This window comes from Heptranchias perlo, chromosome 10 (assembly GCF_035084215.1).
Source record: "Heptranchias perlo isolate sHepPer1 chromosome 10, sHepPer1.hap1, whole genome shotgun sequence".
NCBI classification, from domain to species: domain Eukaryota; kingdom Metazoa; phylum Chordata; class Chondrichthyes; order Hexanchiformes; family Hexanchidae; genus Heptranchias; species Heptranchias perlo.
Genome location: NC_090334.1, coordinates 46,831,148 through 46,850,156, shown reverse-complemented (window position 1 = coordinate 46,850,156; position 19,009 = coordinate 46,831,148). Strand labels below are relative to the sequence as shown.

The window sequence follows — 19,009 nt, the reverse complement described above, 5'->3', positions numbered from 1 at the left end:
ACCCAATTACTCAGAGTTAAAAGCAAAAATGAAAAAGCCTAACTTCTACCTACATGTTCCAGGTGTCCAAAGCAGCAGCAGATTTGATGGCTTACTGTGAAGCTCATGCTAAAGAAGATCCTCTACTGACACCGGTTCCTGCATCAGAAAACCCTTTCAGAGAGAAGAAGTTCTTTTGTACCATCCTGTAAAGCCCCACCAAGCCTGAGAATCAGGCCATTCTGAACAATGATGTAGAATTTTACCAATGTGGACACATTCCTGTCCACAGAATTTTTAACAAAGCCTGGAAGCTACAGGGATGTGCATGTTTAAAGAATCACCTTATTGGGAATGGAAGCAGAAGAACTACCTTGTGAAAATAGAGATTCTAAAACAACTTAGAACAAAACAGTGTAGAGATATGTCACATTTTTGCTCTTGCAAAGACCGTAAGTTATGTCTGATAGTTTGATGTCTAAAGTATGACAATTGTTCTAAGCAAGGTAACTACTGAGGAAAATGTATAATTTTATTGGAATGATAATTGTTGTTCTTCAATATAATTTTTATTTAAGTTAAACGGACAAGTATACAAACAAGATAGATTACTATGGTGTTGTACCTTAACATTTGGTTATGTGCTTTTTGCATTAGAGTAGCACAATGATATGCTGGACTTTGCTTTGAGAGCTGATTTTCAAGGAAGAGAAATGTTACTAATAAGCATTTGGCAAATGGAATGTCATTTGCGAAACATAAAAGCTGGCAGCTTGTGTATTTTCTTAGACTCTTGTTAGTGCTCTTCTAACATTTGTGTATAGTAGCTTACGATTTCTGCTAGTACTAGTAACTTGTGTGCTGTGTTAATGATCCTAATGTTTGTGATAGCAACAAAAGAATTGCATGAAAATATTCCAGCCCTTCCCCTGTTAATTGATTTACTTCAGCTGATCTGAAATGATGCTATGTAATTATACAAAACACAAGATTTTAATTTCAAATTCTAACCACTAATGAAGCACAGCCTATTTCTTGACGGCCCTGTTCTCTCACCATTGCTTGTGAACACTATAAGAAATATATGTCATTAAATCATTTATAAAAAGTTTACACCAAATTAAATATTGTAAAATAACAAGCGTTTTACTGGAAGTAAAACTTGCGTGCAAACAATAGTACATAGACATACATGGCAATGTTTGAAAAATAAGACTAATTGTCAACAAGTAGCTTTGTATACAAAGTACTGAAAAAACAGACCAATGATTGATAACATTTCTCTTACTTTATTAGTTTAACAAAACAAAACAATTTTAGAAGCCAAAAGACTCCATCCCTTGATGTAATCTTTCTGTGTATCTTTTTTACCCAACTGAAACAGCAGAAAAGGACAGTGTAATATGCAGATGTACAAATACGTCTCAACTTTTCTGAATGATCGGATGATTTTACCTCAGACTATTTCACCGTCTTTTAAACCTTTTTGATATTTTCAGATATGTATTTTTACTCAATTGCTAATTTTCTTAGATCTGCATGTACCAACATCTGCCACTACACTGCCAAACAAGCCCTCTGCTCCATTTCCAATTCAATACAAAGGAGTGGTTTACCATTGTATTAGACCCTCATTAGCACAGAAAAGAAGGGGTTACTATCAAACAAAACAATACATTAACCAAATCATTAACCAAAACATTACAAAACGAGAAAGACTGACATGTATGACTATGGCTTGTGGAGTCTAATTTTTCTGTAAACTTGTGTTCATGGCAGCAGTGAGTTGTAGTGCCTATTTGAGTCACCAGGAATGCTATATATGACAGCAAGAATAAAAGGGATGTGTGAATTTTCTTAAACTGAGTACATTGTAAAAATGTGTATTGTATTTCTGGTTGTATACCCTTGTCAACTTTGTATAGGGAAACTTGAACAAAGTATGATGTAGTGCACATTTTCATGCCATGTGAACAATGTATCAGTTTTAAATAAAATCTTCAAATCATTTCAGTTACAGGCATCTTAAACTGCATAGTATTATGCATAATATACTACACCTAATTAATGTGGTGAGTCATTGCTGTTGGAATATTAAACATGGTGTCATTCTTGGAAAATTCATGCTACCATGGTAATGTACTTGTGTAACAATTTCTTATCTGCAGGTTCACAGCCTGGCTAAGACAATGTGTGATGATTTTTGTCTGCTAGCTTAGCTGTTGCTTGGTGGGGAAGATGTCAGTCTTTTCATTGACACAGGCTGCAAACATGGTCAGCAGGGTCCCAAAATCTGGCCAGCAAGCAAAAAAAGAAACTGCTTGCAGGCTCCAGACACAGCGAGTTGTAGGTTGCGAACATGGCCAGCAAGGTCCAAATTTAGGGACCGGCACTATGTAAAGATTTATGTGGGGCCAGGAAGAGCATTCATGTTTCTCCTGCCCCTACAGAAATCATTGGAACAGCTTCTTTTTGGGGTTTTCGGAGCAGCTTGCTGCTGTCCCTTCAAGGACTGTGGGTTTGGTTGTTCAGCACCATTTTGAGGCCTGCTCAAATACCAAGTTGGGCAGGCCTCAGGAAGCAAGTGAGTGACAGTTTTTAAAAAAAAATTGTTTGCTTACCGCCCCGTTCACGCTGAAAAATAGGGCAGTAGCCAGATGGAAATCACCCCCCGATATATTTGAAGAAACTATATGTAGGACAAGTAACATGATGACAGCTGAGAGGGAAGGGGTGGGGAGGGGATGCTGCATACTAGTATTGCAAACTGGCACTGGAACTTTCACATTATCCTTACACTGTGCTTCAAAAATAAAAGGCTGCCTGTTTCAGTAGAGTAAATATGGGAAGCTTGTACCCACAGTAATAATACATTAACATACATTTATAAAAGATAGCATTTAGAGGCACTTATGTCACCATGGCAAGGATTTAATTGCAATGCATTGGAATCATTTGCATAAATGCTACATTTTTAGTACAGTGTACTTGACAGGTATCAATTAGAAGTCAGACATGCTCATTATAATCTGATGGAAGGAAAAGAACACAGATGCTGGAAATCTGAATTTCAAACAGAAAATTTTGGAAATACTCAGCTGCTCCATGAACATCTGAAATGAGAAAAAGTAGGTTATCCTTTTGGGTGGAGACCTCGGTCGTGGCCATGTTCATTATCACATTTTCTCACAAGATGCAGAAATTGATTATAAAGAGCTAAGCACTGTTAAACAACAAGTGATTTATATTTTCCAGATAACTTTTCTCTTCACGGTTCTTCGCTAGCACAATTTTTTCATAACAAATTACTAAAAAATAAAGAGTTATAGATTTTCTGGTTAGGCATAAGTCCAACCTGAAGTTGAGTGAAGTGGGAAGAGCACCAGCCCGACCTTTATTGCGCTGATCCCTTGTGTGATTCTTGGGGTCAACCTCATTATCTTAATGTGGGCAAGCTCCCGGTGTTGAAAATGCTTGTGGTTATGAGTTTGCTCATTGATGGGCAGGAAATCTCTCACTGCTGCAGGACTGAAAGGCCAGTGGTGGCCTAAAGGGCCAAGCATGGTGACTGGCAGTTTGATAACCAGGAAGGAAATTAAACAAAATATCTGCAAGCAGTGGATGCAGACCAAGAACAGCTATCTTCTCAGATGGAATTATAGAGATTCTCCTGCAAGAAGTCAGGAAGAGGAGTGAGGGCCTTCTTCAGGAACTAGCACCACAGAGCTCCAAGAAAGAAACCTGGGGAGAACGGGGTGAGGCCGTGACTACTGTCAATGTAACCTCCACCATTCCATGCACATTCAAAACAATGCTGTAAGAAGTTTAATGACCTTACTAGGTCAGTCAAGGTAGCACCATTACCTTCCACTAATGCAGTGCACTGGAGTACCCAGTGAGCCGTCTTCAAGGAAAAAAAGGCAGATGAGAAATGCCCCTCCAGCTTCATTAGTATGCCCCGGAAATCCTGGGACAATGTAAAAGAGGCGGGAACATGGTGACACGGGTCTCCACTTCTTTTTTATTACCTATGCACCTGGGGAAATGGGCGATCCCAGGGACAAGAGTCAGGAAAATCAGCACTGCTATCCCAGCTTTGACAGGCTTGGGAGTCCTCCAGAGAGAACCAAGAGACAGGGCATTACTGATTTAATTGATGCCATTAAATCTGCTGTCATACTGATCTGTGACCAAGGTGAGACAATGCCAAGCAGCAAGGTCATGGCTGCAGTGGGCATGGATGATCGTGTCCCTCAGGACAGCAACACCTCCAATGCCTGGACATGTGCCAGAAAGTAGGTAGAACCATGCAGTTGTGGCAGCAATGAAGCCTACAGCTGGTAAATCTCAGGACTCAAGGTGGGATTGAGGATTCCAAGAGGCTGTTACAGATACACGTAGTCAGCCATCTCACAAAAGTGACCATGAAGCTGTCAGATTGTCCTAAAAAAACAACTGATTCACTAATGTCCTTTAGGGAAGGAAACCCGCCATCCTTATCCAGCCTGACCTATACGTAACTCCAGCCCACACTAACGTGATTGATTCTTAACTGCCCCCTGAAGTGGCGTAGCAAGCCACTCAGTTGTATCGAACTGCTACAAAGAATAAGAAGAATAAAACCAGATGGGAAAACTTAAGTCAATGGGGATCGGGAGAAAACTCTCCAGTGGCTGAAGTCATACCTGGCACAAAGGAAGATGGTTGTGGTTGTTGAAGGCCAATCATCTCAGATCCAGGACATCGCTGCAGGATTTCCTCAGTGCAGCGTCTCAAGCCCAACTATCTTCAGTAGCTTCATCAGTAAACTTCCCTTCATCATAAGGTCAGAAGTTCATTGATGATAGCAGTGTTCAGCTCCATTCGCAATTCCTCAGATAATGAAGCGGTCCATGCCTGCATGCACCAAGACCTGGACAACATCCAGGCTCAGGATGATAATTGGAAAGTAAGATTCACACCACAGAAGTGCCAGGCAATGACCACCTCCAACAAGACAGAGCTTAACCACCTCCTCTTGACATTCAATGACATTATCATCGCCGAATCCCCCACCATCAACATCCTGAAGGTTACCATTGACCAGAAACTAAACTGGAGCAGCCAAATAAATACCGTGGCTACTAGAGCAGGTCAGAGGCTGGGTATTCTGTGGCAAGTGGCTCGCCTCCTGACTCCCCAAACCACCTCCACCACCTACAAGGCCCATCAGGAATGTAATGGAATACCCTCCACTTGCCTGGATGGGTGCAGCTGCAACAACACTCAAAAAGCTTACCACCATCCAGGACAAAGTCAAGCTTGATCAGCACCCCACACACCAGCTTAAGCGTCCACTCCTTCCACCACAGGCGTACTGTGGCTGTAGCATTTACTATCTACCAGATGCACTGCAGCAGGTTGCCAAGGCTTCTTCCCAAACCTGTGACCTCCACCACCTAGAAGGACAAGGGCAGCAGGTGCATGGGAACAATATCACCTCCAAATTGCCCTCCAAGTCATACACCATCTTGACTTTGACATATATCGTCGTTGGGTCAAAAGCCTGGAACTTCCTACCAAACAGCATTGCAGGAATACTTTCACCACATGGATTGCAGTGGTTCAAGAAAAACGCTCACCACCACTTTCTCAAGGGCAACTGGGGACGGGCAATAAATGTCGGCCTTGCCAACAATGCCCATCTCCCAAGGATGAAAAAGGTAGTTCTTAGACAAAATACCAAAATAAAAGGACATATGTCACACACTGTCAAAAGGACCAGAGGGGAGATGAGAATTTTTTCTATGCAGCAAGTTATGATAGGAACATAGAAACATAGAAAATAGGAGCAAGAGTAGGCCATTCGGCCCTTCGGGCCTGCTCCACCATTCAAAATGATCATGGCTGATCATCCAACTCAGTATCCTGTTCCTGCTTTATCCCCATATCCCTTGATCCCTTTAGCATTAAGAAATATATCTATATCCTTCTTGAATACATCTAATGACTTGGCCTCCACTGCCTTCTGTGGTAGAGAATTCCACAGGTTCACCACCCTCTGAGTGAAGAAATTTCTCCTCATCTCGGTTCTAAATGGCATACCCCATATCCTGAGACTGTGACCCCTGGTTCTGGACTCCCCAGCCATTGGGAACATCCTCCCTGCATCTAGTCTGTCTAGTCCTGTTAGAATTTTATATGTTTCGATGAGATCACCTCTCATTCTTCTAAACACTAGTGAATATAGGCCTAGTCGACCCAATCTCTCCTCATACTTCAGTCCTGCCGTCCCAGGAATCAGTCTGGTAAACCTTCGTTGCACTTCCTCCATGGCAAGGACATCCTTCCTCAGATAAGGAGACCAAAACTGCACACAATACTCCAGATGTCATCTCACCAACGCCCTGTACAACTGCAGTAAGACATCTCTGCTCCTGTACTCAAATCCTCTTGCAATGAACGCCAACATACCATTTGCCTTCCTAACTGCCTGCTGCACCTGAATACTTGCTTTCAGCGTCTGGTGTACAAGGACACCCAGGTCTTGTTGCACCTCCCCTTTTCCCAATCTATCACCATTCAGATAATAATCTGTCTTTCTGTTTTTACAACCAAAGCAGATAACCTCACATTTATCCACGTTATACTGCATCTGCCATGTTCTTGCCCACTCACCCAACTTGTCTAAATCACATTGGAGCCTCTTTGCATCCTCTTCACAGCTCACATTCCACCCCAGCTTTGTGTCGTCTGCAAACTTGGAAATGTTACATTCCATTCCCTCATCCAAATCATTGATATATATTGTGAATAGCTGGGGCCCAAGCACTGATCCCTGCAGTACCCCACTAGTCACTGCCTGCCACCTGGAAAAAGACCCGTTTATTCCTACTCTCTGTTTCCTGTCTGTCAACCAATTCTCAACCCATGCCAATATATTCCCCCCAATCCCATGTGCTTTAATTTTGCACACTAACCTCTTGTGTGGGACCTTATCAAAAGCCTTCTGAAAATCCAAATACATCACATCCACTGGTTCTCCCCTATCTATTCTATTAGTTACCTCCTCAAAAAACTCCAGTAGATTTGTTAAGCATGATTTCCCTTTCATAAACCCATGCTGACTTTGTCCAATCCCAAGTGTTCTGTTATCACATCCTTTACAATAGACTCGAGCATTTTCCCCACTACTGATGTTAGGCTAACTGGTCTGTAATTCCATGTTTTTTCTTTCCCTCCTTTTTTAAATAGTGGGGTTACATTTGCCACCCTCCAATCTGTAGGAACTGTTCCAGAGTCTATAGAATTTTGGAAGATGACCACCAATGCATCCACTATTTACAGGGCCACTTCCTTTATTGTTCTCTTATGTAGGAGATTGATGCATTTTATAAATGCCTGGTTAATGTCTGTATTTTAATAATTGATCGATGCAGTCATTTTTACTCAAGTCAAATACAGAAACAATTGCTATCTTAACATCAGATAGAGAATCTGCCTACTGAGTGATTCAGATGATGTAGAATATTATTGTACCCTTTACTAACATATACAAAACATGGGTCTCTTGGAGCAGATGTTCTGAGCACACTCAATGAACATGAACTTCCACTTCCTGGACTCAAATTGATAAATCAACATGTCTTCGGTCCTGTACAAATCTTCCTTCCCTCATTGTCCTGAAGGAAACAGTAAATTATTAAAATTACAACTTAATTGATTGGTAAGTCAACATTACTTCATTAGTTATAGAATTTAAGTACATCACTGTAGAAATTGCAGAACCTCAGAATAATGCCTGTCAGGGAAAAAAAAACATTTTTTGCTGTTGTTGCTGTTATTATTTAGCCTGAGCTGATTTAACAAAATGTTATAATCATTTTTATGACTCACATTAAATAAATCATTTCATTTTGCCTTAAATAATTTTAAATAATAAATGATTTAAATGATCTAAAAATATTGCAATTATTAGCACTATTTTTGTATCTTCTTCAATGCACTGTTCACTTTTACAGTGCTGCCTAATCCTTTTGCAATGAAATGTCTCCAGTAAGACTTTTTATGTTTTTATTTCTGAATTTTCTTCCCATTTCTCCCATCCACTCCTGAAAACAATGACTCAGAGTATGGTTAAACAGCTTTCAAACATATAACATTCTATTCAATTCTGTAGTCACGCTATTATATGTAAACCATCTGCCTTTTATCTAACACTGTAATTTCACCATAGATGGATTTTCCTGTCCCTGTAGGTGCTGACGGGACAGAATTGTTCTATGGGCACCACATGCATTTTGCTTACAGAGCTGACCTCATGTGATTTAGACAAGGCAACTTCATTACGATACTCCCTGTGAGTTTCGCTGTAAATCGCCCTCGGTCATCTTATCTGAAGGTCTAGCTCAAAGAGACGGCCTAATTCCATGAGTGGACCATAGCTGGTGAAAGAAGGTGTCCTCAGACACATGTAGGCATCTGTGTCTTTGGCAATAGACACAGCTGATCTGATCAAGGTGGGTGTGGGTAGTTGGCTTCATGTACGAACAGACCTGCCTCTGGTTCCTCCTGATATCCTCTTCTTCCTCCTCCAACAAGCAGAGAGGAGTCCCCAGAGGAATTGCCTTCCATGCAGTTTTAGTTGCTGAAACTGAGCTTCAAAAAGCCAGAAATGGAAATTATTAGTACTAGAAATAAACAAAAATGCAAAATTTAGGTAAAAATGCAGAAAAGTGAATCCCAAAACCAGAACTCCAATAATCTCAATTGCAGCACCAGTTTTAAATCAGCTTAGCAATATTAAGATTGGTTTTCCCATGGGCGCTGCTAGGTGCACACAACTAAAGTGCAATTTTCTGAACACGCCTGCATTTGTGTGTTCAGCTCGGTTTAATAGCCCAGATGCTCCCACAGAGCAAACCTGCCCACTTGCATAGCCTAGCACCTGGAAGCGTGGGAGAAAAATTGGCCACCATGGTCGGCACATTCTGGCTGCTGTTTTTGAACAGCAGCCAGAAGGGCTCTGGCATCAATTCCTGGTCCAATATCCCTGTAAAACAAAAACAAAAGGGACTTACTTTTGCGTCCTGCCTGTTTGTTGCCTACCTCTCCAATCGGAGAAGGGCTTGGAGTAGATCCTCATCTCAAAATTAGTGCCCGCAGGCATTACTGGAGGAAAATGAGGCGGGAGGGTTGGGAACCACCCCTCCAGCGTCACGTGAATGACTGCCCTTAGTCTGAACCTATTACAAGCACAGGGACTCTGCCCTCGCTCCCTCAGGGGAAGCCCTGGAAATCCAGGGGCAACATAAAGGGGGCAGTAATTCAGTGTCATGGGTCTCCATGCCTTTTTCTTGTGCTTTATCCTGGGGAATAAGTATTCATCGGGCACAAATCACAGGAAAATCTGCCCCCTGGTGCACATTCCCGGTGAGAAACCCAGGAAATGGCATGTTAGTTTACATATTATTCAGGATTTAATGAGGCGAGAGGCCTAAGTGCAGACAATTTTCTCACACTGGAAAATCACAGGGAGAAGCAATTGGGCAGGAGACAAGCCTAATGACTCTTTGCCCAATTTTCCAATTATTATTCACACACCCCTCTCCTGTGCTACCAGCAGGTAGCTGGAAGATCTATCCTACTATCTCATCCTAAGAATATACCTTCCCACTGTTAAAAGATGGTGCCACAGAGTTACAGTGATATTTTCAGGACCATCTGCCAGTTCATGGCGGAGATTTTTCCAAGTTGCAGAAGTGGCATAAACCTTTATTTAAACATCAATTGAAATAGTCACATTACAATAACATCAATTTTTAACTGAGTTATAGTCATCAGACTTTAAATGCGTAGTTGTAGCACAATTAAATAATACAAAACAGTTATACGAGATTATGCACGTGTTTGTTCCTGCTCTCTTTGATGGTTTTGGTGTCTGTCCGAAAACTGTCTAAAACCTCACTGTACTACATGATTCTTCCTCTAGTGTATGTAATCTCATCATTATCTCACTGTATCTCTGATGCATATCTATGTACTGTACATCATTTGCTGATATCATTGGATCTACATGTGGTCCACTAGTGTGGCAGCTGTTTCAGGGAACTCCCGCAAAGCTTCAAGGGGCACCATGACTCCGAAGAGCTCAAATATCAGCAGAGATATCTCACAAAGACCGCAGACTCCATCAGGAGCTATCTAAATTGGTAAACAAGGTAAATTGTAACGGCCAGTGCTTTGTAGTTGGGAGAGCTCAGTTCTCCAAAACCTCTGAACAGCAAGAAGTTTCAGAAAACAAGTAAAATAATGGTGGGGGGAAGCAGGAAAGACAAACAGAACAGTAATTCTAGGTATTTTCTTAAGGGGAGCACAAATAGAAGTAGATTTCAAAGGAAAGTACCTAAGAAGTTACGGGTGCGGTGGGGAGGAACTAAGATGAAAGCCAACATCTATGTGAAATAGATGACAAAGGCGACCACCCAAAATAAGCCAAATTAAATAATACTCAAGGGAAGTAAAAAGTAAAAGGGGGCACCAGATAGACATAAAATCAAAATGGAGCAACTGGGATTAAATAAAGTTAAACCAAAAGAAGGCAACGGGAGAAACAGAACAAGAAGGGGAAACAGCTGAGAGAAGGAAATCTAAAATGGAGACGATAAGGTGTGTTTGCTGTGGGGTGTTCACAAATGAGAACTACCCAAAAGATTACACTAATAAACAGATACCAGGCACTGAGCAACACTGCAGAATAAAACAAGGTTAGTTAGAAAACCGGAGAGTGCAGCCTAGAAACCAAATATAAATTGGGAAATCCCAAGATGTTACAGCCAGAGTTGGTAGATGTAGTGCATGACTACTTCTTGTCCCAATGGGGTCGATATTAACCCCCACCCCCCACGATGGGCGGGAGAGGGCCGGGATTAAAAATTGTGAAACGCGACCTCAACCCGCCGCATACATGCCTACCACCATTTATATTACGGCGGATGGCATGCTGTGCGAGTGCCCCATCTTAGAGAGGTGGGACACTTCATTATAATATTTAAATCAAGCCCCCACAGTGCAGTTGGGAGCCTGTTTTATATTTAACACTGGCCGGCCGGGATTCCCAGGGCTCAGGAAACCCGGCAGCTAAATGGAGATGTGAGCAGCTGGATCAAGCAGATAAGTGATTTTTATAGCACTGCTTGTGAGTCAGGAGGAGCAGGAGTGCTGCCGCCCCCTCCCCCCCACTAAAGAAGACCGTCTGCCGATCGCGACCTCTCCTCGCTGCCGTTATTGCCCGACCCACTCCCCTCCAACCCTGCGACCCCGAGCCTTCTGCCCCGCGATCTGCCGACCCCTCCTTCTGCCCCGCGATCTGCCATCCCCTCCTTCTGCCCCGGCGATCTGCCGACCCCTCCTTCTGCCCCGCGATCTGCCTACCCCTCCTTCTGCCCCGCGATCTGCCATCCCCTCCTTCTGCCCTGCGATCTGCCGACCCCTCCTTCTGCCCCGCGATGTGCCAACCCCCCACCTTCAACCCACTATCTTTCCCTCTCTCCTGATTGTCGGTCCGACCACCAACCCCCCCCTACCCCCCCACCCCTTTAACTGTGATCTTTCCCTCCCTCCCGATTGCCGGTCCGACCCCCCTCTTTAACCTGTGATCTTTCCCGACTGCGGCCTTCTACCACTGGCTTTCCCGCCTGGCAGCCGCCCAGCCTGTCAATCTGACCGGCTGACGGTCGGGAAACAGAATAAAAAAATGATAATGAGGCCCTGCCTTTAAATTCGGCAGGAACTCTGTGTTCCCGGGATTCCTTCCTGCAAACACATTCCCTCCCCACCTCCCCGTAAATATCGGGGCCAATGTGTCAAGGATGCCACAAGAGGCAATGCTTATCTTGATCTTGTATTTGAAAATGGCATAGAAAATGTACAGGAAATGGAAATCATGGCAATCATAGAATGACCACAGATTTTAAGAGAATTTGGGGGTCAGAAGTACCTAAGACCAGGAGCGAGGTACATAACTGTAAAAGGGCTAGAGGCATGCTTTGGGGGTACATTCCAACAATAATAACAGAGATGTGACTTAGGCTAGGGCAGGACTGAGTGCTCATCATTCCTAGTTACAGAATATGCGGGAGGGATAGAATAGGAAATAAAGGATGGGTGGCACTTTAATCAAAGATGTCATTACAACACTAGACTGTAAAGATGATACAGGATATGGTACAAAATGTGAATCTATTTGGTTAAGAGTTAAGGAATCGGAATGTTATTATATGTAGAGAAAAAAATATTGTAAGAAAATGGTTTAAAACAAGAATACCGGCTCGCAAAGCGCCAAACATCTTAGCAAGAGGGCTTATGTTACGGGGGTGGGGGACGAAGTTCAGCAACTCTGTGAGAGGGATAACTTACAGAAACCCAAGAGGTCATTCAAAGAATGTGAGGCATTAGAATGATGAAAGCAACCAAAGTAAGGAGACAGTCCGTACCAGATAGTGGCTGAAGAAACCGCATACCCCAAGACCTGATAGCAGTGAAAGCTACTTAAACAGTAGACATGGCGGGAGACATGCAAGGCCAAATAAGGGGGCTGTACTCAGATAAGAGGGTCCCGCCCATTCCTAAGTGGAACAAACTGTTTATGCAGCAAGGATAAGGGATGAGGTAGCCACGCTAACATGGTAGGGCTCATCTCTGGTTGCTTTAACAGTCAGCTTGGGGCGAGTGATTTACAACCAGGAGATAAGGACAGAGATGCTTACATGCAGAACAACGCAGCCGAATAGTATAAAGAGAGAGCACGCAACCTCCCAAAAGTTAGAGCGCTCAAGAAGACAGCCGGAGGTCCACCGCCCCAAGCTGCCACAGAGGTCTGATCTCAATCTGAGCCTGTGGGCAAATCAGGTTGTTTTAATTGCGTATCATTTACTGTAATCTGAAGACAGTTGTATTATAACTATAATACTGTTATGAGTCAATCGATTAAAGCTTGTTGTTTCATAACCACTCAGGCCAGAATCAAGCGGAAGTTATTGTTGAAGGATTAATAACACTTTTGTAGCAACTTTAACAGGAAAGTCCACTAAAAAATGGCTTTCCTGGGTGGGTCCGAGCTTTACAGGTTTAAGAATAACTAGTGTTAAGTGATTGGCTGAGTAATTCCGATGAGACGGGGAGGAGGAATAAGTAGTTGGAAGGGGTAGCCAACCCCTCAAGTCCGTAGGAAAATAAACCATGGCGAATGCACCGGATGCTTTATGTTCGACAATCCACACATACATGAAAAAGTCATTAGGGTCATTCCTGACCTTGAGAGAAGAGGAAAGAAATTGTGCAGGAGGCCGAGGAGTTAAAATATTCTGAGCAAAAAAGAGGAAAGAAATTGTGCAGGAGGATGAAGAGTTAAAATGTTCTAAGCAAAAGGGGAGAGGGAAAGTATTTGTACAGGAGGGCATAAGAACATAAGAAATACATGGCCCCTGAAGCCTGCTCTGCCATTCAATAAGATCATGGCTGATCTTCTACCTCAACTCCACTTTCCTGCCTGATCCCCATATCCCTTGATTCCCTTAGTGTCCAAAAATCGATCAATCTCAGTCTTGAATGTACTCAACGACTGAACATCCACAGCCCTCTGAGGCACTGTTCCCTCTGAGTTGGCCGTGCAGCAGTCTGTTCTGTGCCATGCACTTAATCATTCCATCCGCACGCCAAACCAGTGCTCTCTGCCCTTCTCCCACACTGACCAGTGCCCAAACCCCAGGCCCTTCTCCAGCTCTGCCTCCCTGGTTCCCAATGCTGTAGCCCCTGGCAGGTTGCTCTGCCTTTGGTGCTGGAGACTGTCCAGAGGCCCCAGCTGCCTCATTGTTTGCCGCATTGCTAGGAAATGCAGTGAACGGGCAGTTGATTAGCTGCGCGGAAACCAGACCAAAAAGTAAAATTGAAACCAATGCGTTTGTCAGTGGCCAATCACAGGCCAGACCTATCCGCCCAATCAGAGACCAGGCACCTCCACCCAATCAGAGACCAGGCATCCCCACCCAATCACAGATGAGGGGCCCATGAACAAACTGCTCCCTGCCTTTACATCGAGGCAACCAAAACTAATGAGACCTGCAAGGTGTACAATTGCTAAACCCCACTGAGGATTCAATGGAGGGGGGGGGAGGGGAGAGAGAGCTTTAATTAAACTGTTCCCTATCCCCAAATTCACACTGACTGATTTGACAGCTGTTTTGTATTTCTGACTCAATTTAAAAATTCTGATTGCACACGATTTATTTATGTTTGAATCAGAGTCATTAAGATGATTCAACAAAAAGCTGATTGGAATCGTTCCCACCAGATAATTTTTAATAAAATATAATGAGACTGGTCTGCTCAATCCTAGTGCAATTTAAGAAACCCATTTCATAAATTACATAAATTTATCGGACAATATAACATTAAATTGTTATAATTATCCATAATTTTGTACATTTGTTCTGTTTGTTATATACCCTGAATAATGTTTTCTAAAAAGATTTTCGATTCAAAGTTATGATTTTGTTTTACGGTGGTGCACACATCCAAATTAATTCCATACATGGCCGAAAAAAATTAGAGGGAAGATTGCTCTGGGGTAGGGAATTCCAAACATTCAGAACCCTCTGAGTGAAGACATTTTTCCTCATCTTGGTCCGAAATGGCCGACCTTTAATCTTGAGACTATAACCCCCTAGTTCTAGACTCTCCAGCCAGGGGAAACAACCTCTCAGCATTTACCCTGTCAAGCCCTCTAAGAATTTTATACGCTTCAATGAGATCGCCTCTCATTCTTCCAAACTTCAAAGAATATAGGCCCATTTTACTTAATCTCTCCTCATAGGACAACCCTCTCATCCCAGGAATCAATCTAATGAAACTTTGTTGCATCTCCTATAAGGCAAGTACATCCTTACTAGGTAAGGAGACCAAAACGGTACACAGTACTCCAAGTGTCGTCTCACCATAGATCTTTATAATTACAGCAAGACCTCCTTACTCTTATACTTCTACCCCCTTGCAATAAAGGCCAAAATACAATTTTCCTTCCTAATTGTGTTAACCTGCATGATTTTCTGAGCTATGATCCTTTCTCACTACTGCCTTTATCTCATCCTTTATTATCAGGGCTACACCCCTCCTTTTCTAAAAGTCAGGTACTGTGGAATATTTAGTTCTCAACCTTGGTCACCCTGCATCTATGTCTCAGTAATGGCTACTAGATCAAACCCATTTATCTCTATTTGTGCTGTTAGTTCATCTATCTTGTTACAAATGTTTCGTGCATTCAGATATAGCACCTTTAATTTTAACTTTTTACTATTTTTCCCTGATATTACCTTAATCACGAATACTATATTACCTTCCTGACACACTCTGCTTGTTTTCACACAAATCGCTACTCTGCTCTGCAGCCTTGACTTTTCTCTTTAGACTTATAAATTTATCCTTACATGAGGAGATAAAATGAGTCCTTTCACAGCAAACAGAGGCAGTAAAGGAATTATGTAAAACTCAGATGCAAAGTATATCCAAAGAACATAAGAAGTTGTACTGTATTAGTTAAAATCTGTCAAACTTTGTGTGAGGTGGAGACTAAGATGAAGAAACTGGTAAAGGAGAAGAAAATTAAAGAGAAGGATTAGAAAGTGAGAATCTTGTTGTTTCAGCCACAAGAGTTAGGGAGGTTGAGCGAGGAAGTTGAAATTCGGAAGGATAGGTTGAAAGATGAGGATGAAGAACAAAATGATGGAGGGACCTTCACCTCACCAGGCTTGGGTGAGCTTGAGACTTGGGCCTGATTTTACCAGGGGTGTGGGTTCCCGGCGGGTGGGCCAGCGGGCGCGTTGAAAACGCGCCTGGTGAAATTAGTGGGTTGCCCGCTCGATCGTAGCAGGCAACACACTAATTGGATTCACTTACCTGCTCCTCCAGGTTCCCCGCTGCTGATCTGTGTGTCGGGCGGGCTGCGCATGCGCAGTAAGATCTGTCAGCTGGAGGCGCTCTATTTAAAGGGGCAGTCCTCCACTGACAGATGCTGCCACAAACAGCAAATATTACAGCATGGAGCAGCCCAGGGGGAAGGCTGCTCCCAGTTTAATGATGCCTCACCCCAGGTATCATTAGATGGGGTGAGGAAGAGGGGGAGGACAGAGATCTTCCACCCGGCGGGCGGGAGGAAGCAGCCTGCCTCTGCCACCAATAAGGCCTGGCTCGAGGTGGCAGAGGAGGTCATCTGCACCACCAACATATCGCGCACCTGCATACAGTGCAGGAGGCGCTCCAATGACCTCAGTAGGTCAGCCACAGTGAGAACACGTACTCTTTCCCCTACATTCCGTCTGCCACAACACTGCCCCCACCCCACATCTCCTTCGGCACTGCCAACACTACTGTGTCACATCACCCATCATACCCACTCAAACCTCATCCTCATCTTACCTGCACCTACTCACCTCGCGAGTACTCACCCCGCCACTACCACGCAACCCAATCCTCATACAATCTCATGGCTCTATCCCATACTCACCCTCTCGTGCATCTCTCTCACAGCCAGCCTCACTCAACCTGCCACCACCTGTGCTGCAGCCACAGGGCCTGCATCACATATGTGCAGTAGGCAGCGTAAGGCAAACGTGTCGTGAGCATGAAGGGGATGCACAAGGGTGTTTGAGGGTTTGTCCTGGTTCTTACTTCTATTGAATTTCAGAACAACTCACATCACACATTATATTGGCACCACTACTGCCATGTCTTCGCGAATCCTGTCCGGTTTGTGCAATAATGCCCGCTCCTGGGTATCACTATGAGGACCCACCACTGATGCCACCCAGTGTGTCACTGCAGAGTGGGTGTAGGTGTATTTGCAGGGCTCTTCTGCGCAGACGACTGAGAGACATCGGCGATGTCCCCGGTTGCAGCCTGGAAGGCTGTGGAGCAGAAGTTCGGGAGGGCAGTGGTGACTTTGACAGCGACAGGTAGGAAGATGGTGCACGGGCCAGCCAGGAGCTGCTCGGCATGAAAGAGGCTGCAGATGTCCACGGCTACATGTCGACTGACTCTGAGCCTCTGTGTGCACTGCTGCTCAGAGAGGTCCAGGAGGCTGAGCCTCGGTCTGTGGAACGTGTGGCGAGGGTAGTGCCCTCTGCGACGCGTCTCTCTCTGCGGTAGCCCTCCCTCCTGCTGTACAGGTGGATGTGTCACAGCACTCTGTTGTGGAGCTCCACGTGTCAGAGGTGGACGGCGTGGATGGCGAGGCTGGTGAGGCTGTGATGCTGTTCGCCCTCCGAGGAGGTCATGACTGCAGCTACGGCGGCCCCCATCCGCAAGATGTACACCTGAGGGGGTCCGCAAGGTAGGGACATGTCTCTGGACCCCGGGGTAAGTGTGCAGGTTGGTGACTTCGACCATCAGGAGGAGGGTGGTGGAGGCCAAACTTTGTCCCAAGTGATAGAGCGGCCTCCTGCAATGGCTGAGGGTCTCCCCCCCCCCCCCTCCACCTGTCAAATGGACCTTTGCAGCTGCCACAGGCTGACAGCTGCAACACGTCCATTTCAACTGGGAGTGTTTCCCCCAGTGTGTGAAACAGTCCCATGTTTATCCAAAATCACACACAGTACCTTAATCAGATCAATTAATGACCTGAACAAGCAAAGTAAATACTCTCAAGTGGCATCCCGCTGGCTTTAATTGCCTGCGGGATTCCCACCAGCGGGGGCTGCGCGTGCACGCGGGTGCGTCATCGGGGAACCCGGAAGTGGGCGGGATCGAGGCGCGATCCGGTCCCGCACCTGGATTTTGGGATTTTCGGGGCCCCCCCCGCCGAGAACGCACCCGGTAGCGGGTGCTAAAATCGGGCCCTTTGAGTCAGTACAAAATGGGGTTAAGTCATAAATATCAGAAATTGAAATCAGGTTTAAGTAAAAAAAAGGGTAATCTATGATGGAATCAAGAAGGAGAAAGGGAGAGGCTATAGAATGTGTTCTTTTGTTTTCAGTGTACTTTTTTTATTCCTTCATGGGATGTGGGCGTCGCTGATAAGGCCATCTTTATCGCCCATCCCTAATTGCCCTTGAGAAGGTGGTGGTGAGCCGCCTTCTTGAACCGCTGCAGTCCGTGTGGTGAAGGTTCTCCCATAGTGCTGTTAGATAGGGAGTTCCAGGATTTTGACCCAGCGACGATGAAGGAACGGCGATATATTTCCAAGTCGGAATGGTGTGTGACTTGGAGGGGAACGTGCAGGTGGTGTTGTTCCCATGTGCCTGCTGCCCTTGTGCTTCTAGGTGGTAGAGGTTGCGGGTTTGGGAGGCGTTGTCGAAGAAGCCTTGGCGAGTTGCTGCAGTGCGTGAATATTTAGGGTGGTGGATGGGGTGCCAATCAAGCGGGCTTCTTTGTCCTGGATGGTGTCGAGCTTCTTGAGTGTTGTTGGAGCTGCACTCATCCAGGCAAGTGGAGAGTATTCCATCACACTCCTGACTTATGCCTTGTAGATGGTGGAAAGGCTTTGGGGAGTCAGGAGGTGACCTGCTCTTGTAGCCACAGTATTTATGTGGCTGGTCCAGTTAAGTTTCTGGTCAATGGTGACCCCCAGGATGTTGATGGTGTCTCTCTAAAAAGCCTCATTGTGAATGCTTTCTTTTTGCTGTTGCGGGCTAGGATAGAGTGGGTGATAAAAAAGGAGGGGCGTAGCATTATTGGTTAAAGACTCAATTACAGTTGTGAAAAGGGATGATATGCTAAATGGATCATCAATCGAGGCCATATGGGTTGAGCTAAGAAATAAAAAAAGGGGCAGTCACATTACTCGGAGTGTACTATAGACCCCCGAATAGCAAAAGGGAGATAGAAGAACAAATATGTAGGCAAATTTCTGAGTGCAAAAATAAGAGGGCAATAATAGTAGGGGACTTCAACTACCCTAACATCAACTGGGATTCAAACAGTGTGAGGGGCACAGAGGGTGCAAAATTCTTGATCGGTGTACAGGAGAACTTTTTTAGCCAGTATGTGACAAGCCCAACAA

At 44.4% G+C, this 19,009-nt stretch overlaps 1 protein-coding gene across 2 annotated transcripts in view; it reads left to right on the top strand.

Annotated features, from left to right (window-relative positions):
- Positions 1-1,987, top strand: part of LOC137326492 (guanine nucleotide-binding protein G(I)/G(S)/G(O) subunit gamma-2) — a 62,605-nt gene extending 60,618 nt beyond the window's left edge. For both annotated transcript variants that reach the window (XM_067991631.1, XM_067991632.1), the window contains exon 4: positions 63-1,987. In XM_067991631.1, coding sequence (XP_067847732.1) covers positions 63-191 — 129 coding nt within the window. In that variant the 3' untranslated portion in view covers positions 192-1,987. The remainder of the gene's footprint in view (positions 1-62) is intronic.
- Positions 1,988-19,009: the final 17,022 nt, after the last annotated feature.